The sequence below is a fragment of the Heterodontus francisci genome, chromosome 18, assembly GCF_036365525.1.
Source record: "Heterodontus francisci isolate sHetFra1 chromosome 18, sHetFra1.hap1, whole genome shotgun sequence".
Lineage (NCBI taxonomy): Eukaryota > Metazoa > Chordata > Chondrichthyes > Heterodontiformes > Heterodontidae > Heterodontus > Heterodontus francisci.
In genome coordinates, this window is record NC_090388.1 from 87,099,482 (window position 1) to 87,114,277 (window position 14,796).

General features: G+C 46.4%; 1 protein-coding gene across 6 annotated transcripts in view; it reads left to right on the forward strand.

Moving 5' to 3' along the window:
• LOC137379759 (protein-methionine sulfoxide oxidase mical3a-like) overlaps positions 1 to 14,796 on the forward strand; it is a 1,360,716-nt gene that overhangs the window by 788,736 nt on the left and 557,184 nt on the right. For all 6 annotated transcript variants that reach the window (XM_068051091.1, XM_068051094.1, XM_068051095.1 and 3 more), the window contains exon 13: positions 1,212 to 1,405. In XM_068051091.1, coding sequence (XP_067907192.1) covers positions 1,212 to 1,405 — 194 coding nt within the window. The remainder of the gene's footprint in view (positions 1 to 1,211; positions 1,406 to 14,796) is intronic.

Consider the following 14,796-nt stretch of genomic DNA (forward strand, 5'->3'; position numbering starts at 1 on the left):
CTTTATTGCGGCAACCCCTGTATGCCGTGAGGAAATCCCGGAGTTCCGCTGTGGGGATGAGAGGAGACTTGGTGGGAGGCACGAGGGACTCCACCACCTCACGCGATGGAATCAAGGACGTCCTCCGTGCCCCACACCGAGTTCCCATCTTCCTCCGAGTCATCATCACCAGCGGCTGACACACCCACCACACACTGTGGGGGTGGATGTCCCAGCTGTGCCAGCTGGTCCTGGTGGAGGAGTCCTCTCTGGGTTCTAGAATGGAACTGGAGCCTGTGGACACCAGCTGTTCAGGACCCCCCTCCATCTCCGTCCCCAGGAGAATGAGTGGTCCAGGGGAGTTGGAAGTGCCCGACTCCTCAAATCCAGCCGGAGCCGGGATCAGAGGCGGAGAGAGGAGGCCATCTCCCATCCCGTCAGTACCCACAGGACCAGCAGACAGGAATTAGAGATTGGCCTCTGGGTCGGGCACATCCCGGGCGGTAGCGTCAGGCTGTTGGGAGGGCGGCCCCTCACAGGTCTCACTCTCACCCAGGACACCCGACCCATTGGCCAAAGGAATGATTTCTCCCGTGGGGTCCACAGACTCCCCTACCAAGGGCGAGACCCCCACCTCAGGAGTTGACAAGATCACAGTGGCATCTCCCCCACCTCCGTTCCGAGGGGAGGAGGGTTCCCACCCAGGGCTCGAGGCCCTGATCGTGCTGGTGGCAGGGGGAGCCTGAGGACCCACTCCAGGAGATGGACCCCGTGGTTCAGGGCCTTCGTCAGAGGAGGGACGTCTCCCCCTCATTTCGGGAGGAGCGCGGAGGCTCAGAGACCTCCATGTCATCAGGGGCCTCTGCCTCCACACCCACCTGTTGCCTGGTCACCCTGGTCCTGAGCCCAGCCCTGGGGCAGGTGGATTCCCCGGGAGCGGGCCTTGGGCTGAGCTCAGGCTCGGGTTGTGTCATGGTGTCCAGGGGACGTGCCTCTCGATGTTTATTTTTCCTCCACGCCTTCCTTCCACTTGGACGGGCCCCCTCCCCGCTGGAGGCCGTGAAAACCACAGCCTCCTGCACCGACTGAACGGTATCTGCTGGAGGTGTAGGGGGTGGGAGGAGGTGCAGCGGCGCCACCCTGTGCTGCCGAGGTGGAGCTTGCTGGTTGAAACATCGCTGTGTGTGAAATTTATTGAATGTAAATCAATGTTCTTTCCTGTTCAACTGCAGAGACTTTGCGCAGCTGAACGAGAAGAATGTGGAGAGCAATAACCAGATGGCGTTCGACATTGCTGAGCGTGAGTTTGGAATTTCCCCCATAATGACGGGGAAGGAGATGGCTTCGGTGGGTGAACCAGACAAACTGAGCATGGTCATGTACCTGTCGCAGTTCTATGAAATGCTCAAGGACACAGCTCCAGAGGGTGAGCAGATACCGTACAGCAGAGATATTTTGTTCAAGTTACAGTGCAAAGCTTTTGGAGACAATGATTTGCAGTCAGACGCAGTGTCAGATGAGGAGGCGCTGTGTGTGTACCCCAGTATTTTGTTTCAGTGACCGCTCTGAGTTGTCAGTCTGGAGCTGTACTCTCTCACTTGATGGGCAGGCTTGGTGGAGCCAGTGCTCTGCTCAGCAGTCCTTTCTTTTGATACGTGCTCACAGGCCACATTACTTGCCAAGTACTACATGCCCAATTCTCATGTCAAAGTGACAACAGCAGGTTCAGCCATTCACATTGTAAATGTGAATTTTTACCAGGGTGTACAGGCCCTCGACAACTGGAGTTGGTTAATATCAACTTTTACCAATGTAGGTGATCCCTTGATAATGAGAACTTTTAGTCTCATAGGGTGTAATTTTAACCTTCCAAAATTAGGGACGGGTTTTGGTCAGTTGGGATGCTAAAAATTTTATATCCAACTCAAACCGCCTCAAACCTGCTCACTCCTGGTTTTAGCGAAGGCGGGACAGTGCGCTGGGGAACCAACCATGAATATCCTTTTGCTCAATGATGGGGAAGCCCAGCAGATCAGTGCAAAAGACAAGGCTGAAGCATTTGCAACCATCTTCACCCAGAAGTGCCAAGTGGATGATCCATCTCGGCCTCCTCCTGAGGTCCCCAGCATCACAGGTGCCAGACTTCAGCCAATTCACTCCATGTGAGATCAAGAAACAGCTGAAGGCACTGGATACTGCAAAGGCTATGGGCCCTGACAACATTTCGGCAATACCCAACAAAGTAGAATGCCCAGGTATCCCCTGTCCACAAAATATAGGACAAATCTAGCTCGGGCAATTACTACCCCATCAGTCTACTCTTGATCCTCAGCAAAGTAATGGAAGGGATCATTGACAGTGCTACTTATTCAGCACTTACTCAGCAATAACCTGCTCACCAGTGTAAAGTTTAGGTTCTGCCAGGGCCACTTGGCTCCAGACCTCATTACAACCCTAGCCCAAACATGGACAAAAGAGCTGAACTCCAGAGGTGAGGTGAATTGACATCAAGGCAGCATTTGACCGAGTATGGCATCAAGGAGCCCATGCAAAACTGGAGTCAATGGGAATCGGGGGGGAAAACTTTCTGCTGGTTGGAGTCATACCTAATGCTAAGGAAGAAGGTTGTGGTTGTTGGAGGTTAATCATCTGAACTCCAGGACATCACTGCAGAAGTTCCTCAGGATAGTGTCCTAGGCCCAGCCATCTTCAGCTGCTTCATCAATGACCTTCCTTCCAATGATGTCAGAAGTGGGGATGTTCGCTGATGATTGCACAATGTTCAACACCATTCGCAACTCATTAGATTTTGAAGCAGTCCATGCCTACATACAGCAATGCCTGGACAACATTCAGGCTTGGGTTGATAATCAGCAACTAACATTTGTGCCACACAAGTGCCAGGCAATGACCATCTCCAACAAGAGAGAATCTAGCTATCCTTGACATTCAACGACATTACCATTGCTGAATCCCCCACTATCAACATCCTGGGAGAAAATTAACTGAATCAGCTATATAAATACTGTGGCTACAAGAGCAGGTCAGAGTTCCATGATATTGACCCAGTGATGAGGAAGGAATGGTGATATATTTCCGAGTCAGGATGGTGTGTGAATTGGAGAGGAACTTGCAGGTGGTGGTGTTCCCATGCATCTGCTGCCCTTGTCCTTCTAGATGGTAGAGGTCGCAGGTTTGGAAGGTGCTGTTGAAGGAACCTTGGTGAGTTGCTGCAGTGCATCTTGTAGACGGTACACACTGCTGCCACTGTGTGTGGGTGGTGAAGGGAGTGAATGTTGAAGGTGGTGAAGGCTGCTTTGTCCTGGATGGCGTTAAGCTTCTTGGGTGTTGGAGCTGCATCCATCCAGGCAAGTGGAGTGTATTCCATCACACTTCAACTTGTGCCTTGTAGATGGCGGACAGGCTTTGGGGAGTCAGGAGGTGAGTTACTCACTGCAGAAAGATAAGAAAGGAAATAAACAAGACAAGGTGTTGGCAGCATTGATCAGAGTTACTATTGAACAACACTGGAAAGGAATGATGTAGTTGAGAGTTGAAAGAACAAAATTAATTTGTTTAGAATTAAGGAACAATAGAGAAGCTAATACACTGCTGAGTGTCTTCTCTAGGCAACTAAATAGCGGGAAAGTGATAGAGGAGCAGGTTTGCAGACAAATTGTAGAAAGGTGCAAGAACCACAGAGTGTCGATAATGGGGGACTTTAATTATTCTAATACTGACTCTAGAAAATAACAGTGCAAAGGACATCGATGGAGGAATTCCTGAAATGTGTACTAGAGAGCTTTCTTGATCCATGTGTTTCCGACCCAATGAGGAAGGAAGCAGTAATGGACGCCATCCCTGGGTGATGAAATGAGGCCAATGGAGCATGTTTCTGTGGGAGAGCATTTAGGGAAGAGTGATCATAATACATTAGGTTTAAAATCGTTATTGCAAAGGACAAGGAAAAATCAAATCTGAATATTTAATTGTAGGGGAAGGTTAATTTCAACTGTAAGTTCAGTTTAATTCAGTTCAGTTCATAGAACCACAGAAAAGTTATGGCACAGAAAGAGGCCATTCAGCCCATTGTGTCTGAAAAAACTAGCCACCCAGTCTAATTCCACCTTCCAGCACCTGGGCCATAGCCTTGCAGGTTACGTCAGGTCCAGGTACCTTTTAAATGGGTTGAGGGTTTCTGGCTCCACCACCAATCTGGGCAGTGAGCTCCAGACACTCGCCACCCTCTGGGTGAAAAAGTTATTCCTCATGTCCCCTCTAATCCTTCTACCTGTCACCTTAAATCTGTGCACCCTGGTAATTGACCTCTCTGCTAGGGGAAACCGGTCCTTCCTGTCTAGACCCCTCATAATTTTGTGCACCTCAGTTAAGTCACCCTTCAGTCTCCTTTGTTCGAAGGAAAACAACCCTAACCTATCCAATCTTTACTCATAGCTGCAATTTTCAAGCCCTGGCAACATTCTTGTAAATCTCCTCTGTACTCTCTCCAGAGCAATTATGTCCTTCCTGTAACAGGGTGACCAGAGCTGTAGCCCAACCAGCATTTTATACAGTTCCAGCATTACATCCCTGCTTTTGTATTCTATACCTCGGCCAATAAAGGAAAGCATTCCATAAGCCTTCTTCACCACTTTATCTACCTGTCCTGCCACCTTCAGGGACCTGTGGACATGCACTCCAAGGTCTCTCACGTCCTCTACCCTCTCAATATTCTCCCGTTTATTGTGTATTCCCTTGCTTTATGTGCCCTCCCAAATGCATTACCTCACACTTTCATGGATTGAATTCCATTTGCCACTTTTCTGCCCACTCAACCAAATCATTGATATCATTCTGGAGTCTACAGCTACCCTCTTCACAATTAACTACATGGCCAATTTTTGTGTCATCAGCAAATTTCTCAATTGTGCCTCCCACATTTAAGCCCAAGTCATTAGTATATACCACAAACAGTAAGCGAACCAACACTGAGCCCTATGGAACTCCATTAGAAACTACCTTCCATTCGCAAAAACATCCGTCGGCCATTACCCTTTGTTTCCTGTCACTGAACCAATTTTTTTTTTAGAGATACAGCACTGAAACAGGCCTTTCGGCCCATCGAGTCTGTGCCGACCATCAACCACCCATTTATACTAATCCTACACTAATTCCATATTCCTACCACATCCCTACATTTCCCTACCACCTACCTATACTAGGGGCAATTTATAATGGCCAATTTACCTATCAAACTGCAAGTCTTTGGCATGTGGGAGGAAACCAGAGCACCCGGAGGAAACCCACGCAGACACAGGTAGAACTTGCAAACTCCACACAGGCAGTACCCAGAATTGAACCCGGGTCGCTGGAGCTGTGAGGCTGCAGTGCTAACCACTGCGCCACGGTGCCGCCCTTTTAGATCCAACTTGTCACATTCCCCTGAATCCCATGGGCTTTTACTTTTCTGACCAGTCTGTCATGTGGGACCTTGCCAAATGCCTTACTAAAATCCATGTAGACAACATCCACTGCACTATCCTCATCAATCCTCCTTGTTACTACCTCAAAAACTTCAGTTAAGTTAGTAAAACACGACCTTCCCTTAAGAAATCCATGCTGATTACCGCTGATTAATCTGTGCCTTTCTAAGTGGCAATTGATCCTATCTCTCAGAATTGATTCTGATAATTTACCCAGCACTGTGGTCAGACTGACCGGCCTATAATTATTTGGTCTATCTCTCGCACCCTTTTTAAACAATGGTACAATGTTTGCAAACCTCCAATCCTCTGGTATCTCGCCTAAATCCAATGAGGATTTGAAGATTATCCTCAGAGCATCTGCTATTTCCTCCCTGGCTTCCTTTAACAGCCTGGGATACAATCCATCCGGCCCTCATGATTTATCCACTTGCAAGGATGTCAGACCCTCTAGTATTTCCTCTCTCATTCTGCTTTTTATATCTAATATTTCACATTCCTCTTTAACTACAATGTCTGCATCATCCCTCTCCTTTCTGAAGAGATAAAATACTCATTAAGAACCCTGTCCACATCTTCTGCATCCACGCATAAGTTATCTTGTACATCTCTGATAGGCTTTACCTTTTCCTAAGTTATCATCTTGCTCATAATGTACTGACAAAACATCTTTGGGTTTTCCTTAATTTTGCCTGCCAATATTTTTTCATGTCCTGTCTTTGCTTTCCTAATTTCCTTTTTTGCTCTATACTCCTCCAAGCTTTCTAAAGAATTAAGTTTTTTGTGACCGTTGTAAGTTTTCTTTTTCTGCTTTATCTTACCCTGTAAGCTTCTAGATAACCAGGGGACGCTAGATTTGGCAGTACCACCCTTTATCTTTGTGGGGACATGCTTACACTGTGCCTGTAGAATCTTGCTTTTGAATGTCTCCCACTGGTTTGCCACTGATTTTCCTTCAAGTAGCTGTATCCAGTCCACTTTTGCCAGATCACCTCTCAGTTTCATAAAGTTTGCCTTCTCCCAATTTAGAACTTTTGCTCCTATACTATCCTTGTCCTTTTCTATAATAATGCGAAATCTAACTGTATAATGGTCACTATCTCCAAAATGGTCACCCACTGCTACTTCAACCACTTGCCCAGCTTCATTTCCGAAGACTAAATCTAGAATTGTGCCCCCTCTCGTTGGGCTTGTTACGTGCTGGCTAAGAAAGTTCTCTTGAATGCAGTTCAAGAATTTTGTGCCCTCTGTGCCCTTCACACTGTTTGTATCCCAGTTGTTATTAGGGTAGTTGAAATCCCCAACTATTATTGCCCTATTGTTTTTGAACTCAGAAATTTGGCTATCTACATATTTGTTCTTCTATCTCCCTCTCAATATTTGAGGGTCTATAGTACACTCCTAGTGTTGTGGCTGCCCCTTATTTATTTCTGAGCTCAACCCAAATGGTCTCATTTAATGATTCATTGTAATTGATTCTTTAACCAATAATGCTACACCCCCTCCATTTTTTATGCCCCTCTGTATCCCGCCTGAAAACAGTATATCCAGGTATGTTGAGCTGCCATTCTTGCCCCTCGTTATGCCAAGTTTCCATTGTAGCAATGATATCATGTTGCAATGATATCATGTGTCTATCTGTGCCCTCAGCTCAGTGGCTTTATTTACTATACTCCTTGCATTTAAATAAATACCTTTTAACACTGCCAATTTCCTGTGCTGCACACTTTTTAACCTTTGCTTTTTCTGTCTTTCAGAGTCACTTACTAATTTTCTACCTCCCATTACCTGCCCTGAATTTGTCCTATCTGAAACAGGTTCCCATCCCCCTGACAAACTAGTTTAAACCATCCCCGACAGCATTAGCAAACCTTCCTGCAAGGATATTCTTCCTGGTCCTGTTCAGGTGTAGACTGTCTGGCTTGTACAGGACCCACCTTCCCCAGAACTGGTCCCAATGTCCCAGAAATCTGAATCCCTCCTTCCTGCACCATCTCTCCAGCCATGCATTCATCTGGTGAATTCTCCTATTTCTGGACTCACTAGCATGTGGCTTTGGGAGTAATCCAGAGATTAATACCTTTGAGGTCCTACTTGCTATTCTCTTTCCTAACTCCCTAAACTCAGCCTGCAGGATCTCATCCCTCTTTCTCCCTATATCATTGCTACCAATGTGGACCACGACCTCTGGCTGTTCACCCTCACCCTCCAGAATGCTCTGTAGCCACTGGGCAATATCCATGACCGTTGCACCAGGGAGGCAATATACCATCCTGGAATCATGTCAGTGACCACAGAAATGTCTGAGTGTTCCCCTAACTATAGAATCCCCTACCGCGTTTGCTCTCTTGTATTTTCTCCTCCCTTCCTGCACAGCTGAGCCACCCATTGTGCTCTGGTCATGACTCTCGTTGCACTCTCCAGAAGAACCCTCTCTCCCATTGGTACTTATAACTGAATACCAGTTAGAAAGTGGGATGCCCTCTGGGGTCTCCTACACTACCTGCATTGTCCTTCTTGTCTGAATGGTAGCCACCCAGTCCCTCTCTACCTGCGCTCTCTTAAGCTGTGGGTGACCACCTCCTGAAACGTGCTATCCACATATCTCCTCATGAATGCACCTCAGTGACTGCAGCTGCTCCTCGAGTTACAAGATTCAGCACTGAGTTTTTGCATTTGGTGGCACCTTCTGCTCATGTGTTGTCCAGGACATAGGCAGGGTCCTGGATTCCCCACATGGTACAGGATGCGCATTTGATGGGTGTGAGTAGCCCTGCCATGCCTCAAATTATTTGTTTCCTGCACTAAAATTGGAAGTTAAATAAACACAATAAAGTGGTTATATATAAAATAAACAAATGGGTAACCACCTATTGACTACTGGCATGTCAGCTTCTACTTAGTAGATAGATTCAAATGTTAGAGAAAAAATAAAAATCAGCAGAAAGTAAGAAAATACCCACCAGATACTCACCGACTAGTTGGTTTAGAACATTACAGCGCAGTACAGGCCCTTCGGCCCTCAATGTTGCGCCGACCTGTGAAACCATCTGACCTACACTATTCCATTTTCATCCATATGTCTATCCAATGACCACTTAAATGCCCTTAAAGTTTGCGAGTCTACTACTGTTGCAGGCAGGGCGTTCCATGCCCCTACTACTCTCTGAGTAAAGAAACTACCTCTGACATCTGTCCTATATCTATCACCCCTCAACTTAAAACTATGTCCCCTCGTGTTTGCCATCACCATCCGAGGAAAAAGACTCTCACTATCCACCCTATCTAACCCTCTGATTATCTTATATGTCTCTATTAAGTCACCTCTCCTCCTCCTTCTCTCCAACGAAAACAACCTCAAGTCCCTCAGCCTTTCCTCGTAAGACCTTCCCTCCATACCAGGCAACATCCTAGTAAATCTCCTCTGCACCCTTTCCAAAGCTTCCACATCCTTCCTATAATGCGGTGACCAGAACTGCACGCAATACTCCAGGTGTGGTCTCACCAGAGTTTTGTACAGCTGCAGCATGACCTCGTGGCTCCGAAACTCGATCCCCCTACGAATAAAAGATAACACACCATATGCCTTCTTAACAGCCCTATTAACCTGGGTAGCAACTTTCAGGGATTTATGTACCTGGACACCAAGATCTCTCTGTTCATCTACACTACCAAGAATCTTCCCATTAGCCCAGTACTCTGCATTCCTGTTACTCCTTCCAAAGTGAATCACCTCGCACTTTTCCGCATTAAACTCCATTTGCCATCTCTCAGCCCAGCTCTGCAGCCTATCTATGTCCCTCTGTACCCTACAACATCCTTCGGCACTATCCACAACTCCACCGACCTTCGTGTCATCCGCAAATTTACTAACCCACCCTTCTACACCCTCTTCCAGGTCATTTATAAAAATGACAAACAGCAGTGGCCCCAAAACAGATCCTTGTGGTACACCACTAGTAACTAAACTCCAGGATGAACATTTGCCATCAATCACCACCCTCTGTCTTCTTTCAGCTAGCCAATTTCTGATCCAAAGCTCTAAATCACCTTCAACCCCATACTTCCGTATTTTCTGCAATAGCCTACCGTGGGGAACCTTATCAAACGCCTTACTGAAATCCATATACACCACATCCACGGCTTTACCCTCATCCACCTGTTTGGTCACCTTCCGAAAAACTCAATAAGGTTTGTGAGGCACGACCTACCCGTCACAAAACCGTGCTGACTATCGCTAATGAACTTATTCTTTTCAAGATGATTATAGATCCTGTCTCTTATAACCTTTTCCAACATTTTACCCACAACCGAAGTAAGGCTCACAGGTCTATAATTACCAGGGCTGTCTCTACTCCCCTTCTTGAACAAGGGGACAACATTTGCTATCCTCCAGTCTGCCGGCACTATTCCTGTCGACAATGACGACATAAAGATCCTGTGCCTCACTGTTCCTCTCTCGTGCTGTTTGTTACTCTGAAGTCTCACCCAGCCAATCACTTACCTGCTTCCCTGTGATGTCCACTTACCAGAACTAATCTACTGTACCACTAGTAATATACCCTACCAACACTAAAATATTACCAATAGTAGTAATAACCTCAGTAATAAACCTAAAATAAATGCAAAATACTGCAGATGCTGGGAATCTGAAATAAAAACAAGAAATGCTGGAAATACTCAGCAGGTCTGGCAGCATCAGTGGAGGGAGAAGCAGAGTTAACGTTTCAAGTCAGTGACCAGTGAGGATGGTGTGTGGCTTGGAGGGGAACTTGCAGGTAGTGGTGTTCCCATGCATCTGCTGCCCTTGTCCTCTACGTGACCGAGGTCGCGGGTTTGGAAGGAACCTTGGTGAGTTGCTGTAGTGCATCTTGTAGATGGTACACACTCCCACCACTGTGTGTTGGTGGTGAAGGCAGTGAATGTTGAATGTTGTGGATAGGTTGCCAATAAACTTTGGATGGAATTGAGCTTCTTGAGTGTTATTGGAACTGCACTCATCCAGGCAAGTGGAGAGTATTCTATCACACTCCTGACTTGTGCCTTGTTGATGGTGGACAGGCTTTGGGGAATCAGGAGGTATGTTACTCGCCACAGGGTTCCGAGCCTCTGACCTGCTCGTGTAGCCACACTATTTATGTAGCTGGTTCAGTTCAGTTTCTGGTCAATGGTAACCCACAGTATGTTGATAGTGGGGGATTCAGTGATGGTAATGCTATTGAAGGTCAAGGGGATATTGTTAGATTCTCTCTTGTTTGAGATGGTCATTGCCTGGCACTTATGCCACTTATCAGCCCGAGCCTAGATGTTGTCCAGGCCTTACTGCATGTGAACACGGACTGCTTCGGTATCTGAGGATTTGTGAATGGTGCTGAACATTGTACAATCATCAGCGAACATCCCCACTTCTGACTTTATGATTGAAGGAAGGTCATTGATGAACAGTTGAAGATGGTTGGGCCTAGGACACTACCCTGAGGAACTGCTGCAGTGATGTCCTGGACCTGAGATCATTGACCTCCAACAACCACAACCATCTTCCTTTGTGTTAGATATGACTCCAACCAGCGGAGAGTTTTCCCCCGATTCCCATTGACTCCAGTTTTGCTCGGGCTCCTTGATGCCATACTTGGTCAAATGCTGCCTCGATGTCAAATGCAGTCACTCACACCTCACCTTTGGAGTTCAGCTCTTTTGTCCATGTTTGGGCCAAGGTTGTAATGAGGCCTGGAGCTGAGTAGCTGTGGCGGAACCCAGGCTGAGTGTCAGTGAGCAGATTATTGCTGAGTAAGTCTGGCTTGAGAACACTGTCGATGACTCCTTCCATCACTTTTCTGATGATCGAGAGTAGATTGATGGGGCGGTAATTGGCCAGGTTGGATTTTTCCTGTTTTTTGTGAACAGAACATACGTGGGCAATTTCCACATTGCCAGGTGTTATAGCTGTACTGGAACAGCTTGGCTAGGGCTGTGGCTCATTCTGGAGCACAAGTCCTCAGTACTACAGCCGGGATGTTGTCAGGGCCCATAGCCTTTGCAGTATCCAGTGCCTTCAGTCGTTTCTTGATATCATGTGGAGTGAATCGGATTGGCTGAAGACTGGCATTTGTGATGCTAGGGACTTCAGGAGGAGGCCGCGATGGATCATCAACTCGGCACTTCTGACTGAAGATGGATGCAAATGCTTCAGCCTTATCTTTTGCACTGTGCTGGGCTCCCCCATTATTGTTGATGGGGATATTTGTGGAGCCACCTCCTCCTGTTCGTTTTTCAATGGTCCTCCACCATTCACGACTGCAGAGCTTAGATCTGATCCATTGGTTGTGGGATCTGCTGCTTCCGTTGTTTGGCATACACGTAGTCCTGGGTTATAGCTTCACCAGGCTGACACTTCATTTTGAGGTATGCTTGGTGCTGCTCCTGGCATGCCCTCCTGCACTCTTCATTGAACCAGGGTTGGTCTCCTGGCTTGATGGTAATGGTAGAGTGGGGGATATGCCAGGCCATGAGGTTACAGATTGTGGTTGAGTACAATTCTGCTGCTGCTGATGGCCCACAGCACCTCATGGATGCCCAATTTTGAGTTGCTAGATCTGTTTCAAATCTATTCCATTTAGTATGGTGGTAGTGCCACACAACACAGTGGAGCGTATCCTCAATGTGAAGACAGGACTTCATCTCCAAAAGGACTGTGTGGTGGTCACCCCTACCAGTACTGCCATCGACAGATGCATCTGCAACAGGTAGATTGGTTAGGACAAGGTCAACTTGGTTTTTCCCTCTTGTTGAACCCAGTCGAGCAGCTATGTCCTTTAGGACTCAGCCAGCTTAGTCAGTAGTGGTGCTACTGAGGACATTTAAGAGTCAATCACATTGCTGTAGGCCAGACCATATAGAAAAGGCCGATTTCCTTCCCTAAAGGCCATGAGTGAACCAAATGTATTTTTACAACAATCGACAATGTTTTCATAGTCACATTAGACAAGTATTTAATTCCATGTTTATTAATTGAATTCAAATTTCACCATCTGTCAGGGTGGGATTCGACCCATGTCCCTAGAGCATTAGCCTGGGGCTCTGGATTATTAGTCCAGTGACATTACCAGCTACCCTTAATTGAGATAGCAAAGAAAGAGTATGAGAATAGATTAACAGGTAACTTAAAAGTCTTAGAGAGATACAGCACTGAAACAGGCCCTGCAGCCCACCAAGTCTGTGCTGACCAACAACCACCCACTTATACTAATCCTACATTAATCCCATATTCCCTACCACATCCCCACCACTTACCTACACTAGGGGCAATTTACAATGGCTAATTTAACTATCAACCTGCAAATCTTTGGCTGTGGGAGGAATCTAGAGCACCCAGTGGAAGCCCACACAGACACAGGGAGAACTTGCAAACTCTGCACAGGCAGTACCCAGAACTGAACATGGGTCGCTGGAGCTGTGAGGCTGTGGTGCTAACCACTGTGCCACTGTGCCGCTTCTTTAAACATATAAATAGTAAAAGGGCTGTCAAAGGAATGGTGGGCCTATTAGATACCAGAAAGAAGATTGTCTAGTGGAGGCAGAGGGCATGTCTGAATTACTAAATGAGTACTTTGCATTATTCTTCACCATGGAGTAATGTGCTGCCAAAGTCATAGTGAAAGAGGAGGTAGTTGAGCTACTGGATGGGTAATGAGGCAATATTAGATGGGTTGGCTCTACTTAAAATTGATAAGTCACCAGGACCAGATGAGATGCATTCAAAGATACTGAGGGAAGCAAAGGTGGAACTTGCAGAGGCACTGGCTAAATCTTCCAATCCTCCTTAGATACAGGGGTGGTGCCAGAGGTGTAGAAAATTGCAAATGTTACACTCTTGTTCAAAAAAGTTTGCAAGGACAACCCAGCAAGTACAGGCCAGTCAGTTTAACCTTGGTGGTGGGAAAGCCTTTACAAACGATAATTCAGGCAACATTAACATTCGCTTAAACAAATGTGGATTGATTTTGGAAAACCAGCATGGATTGGTTAATAGCAAATTGGGTTTTACTAAGTTCATTGAGTTTTTGAGGAGGTAACAGAGAGGGTTGATGAGGATAATGTAGTTGGTGTGATGTACATGGACTTCCAAAGGGTGTTTGATAAAGTGCCACATAACAGGCTTGTCAGCAACAGTGAAACCCATGGAATGATTTGGACAGCGACAGCATGGATACGACATTGGCTGAGTGACAGATAACAGAGCGTAGTGGCGAACAGTTATTTTTTGGCCCAGAGAAAGGTATATGGGCTATATTCTGTGCTCATCTGGCAGGTGGGTTTCATGGCGGTGGGGCGGGTGTGGCCAGAGAATCAGAGTGGAACCACCTGCCATCGAACCCGACGCCGGGACTCCTGGATTCAACCTTCCTGGGGACGGGATAGGTCAACGACAACCTTCTCACTGAGAGGCCCTTAATTGGCCTATTAATGGTCAATTAAGGGCCTCTCCCTGCCTCTGCTGGGATATTACATAAGAACATACAAACTAGGAGCAGGAGTAGGCAATTCAACCCTTCAAGCCTGCTCCACCATTCAATACAATTATGGCTAATCTCATCTCGGCCTCAACTCCACTTTCCTGCCCGTTCTCCATAACCCTTCAACCCATTACTAATTAAAAATCTGTCGATCTTCTCCTTAAATGTACTCAATGTCCCAGCATCCACTGCACTCTGGGGTAGTGAATTCCAGACTCACGACCCTTTGAGAGATGTAATTTCTCCTCATCTCTGTTTTAAATCTGCTACCCCTTATCCTAAAACTATGGCCTCTTGTTCTAGATTTCCCCACCAGAGGAAACATCCTCTCTACATCTACTTTGTCAATCCCCTTAATCATCTTTTATACCTCAATTAGATCTCCTCTCATTCTTCTAAACTCCAGAAAGTAAAGACCTAAACTGCTCATAAGACAAACACCTCATCTCTGGAATCAATCTAGTGAACCGCATCTGAACTGCCTCCAATACAACTACATCCCTCCTCAAGGGGACCAAAACTGTTCGCAATGCTCCAGATGTCGTATCACTAATGCCTTGTACAGTTGCAGCAACACTTCCCTACTTTTATACTCTATTCCTTTAGCAATAAATGCCAAAATTCCATTTGCCTTCCTTATTACCTGCTGCACCTGCATACTAGTTTTCTGCGATTCATGCACGAGGACACCCAGATCCCTCTGCACCAAAGCACCCTGAAGTTCCTCTCCATTTAGATAATAATTTACCTTTCTATTCTTCTGATCAAAATGGATAACCTCACACTTAACCACTTTAAACTCCAAATTTTGGCCCATTCAC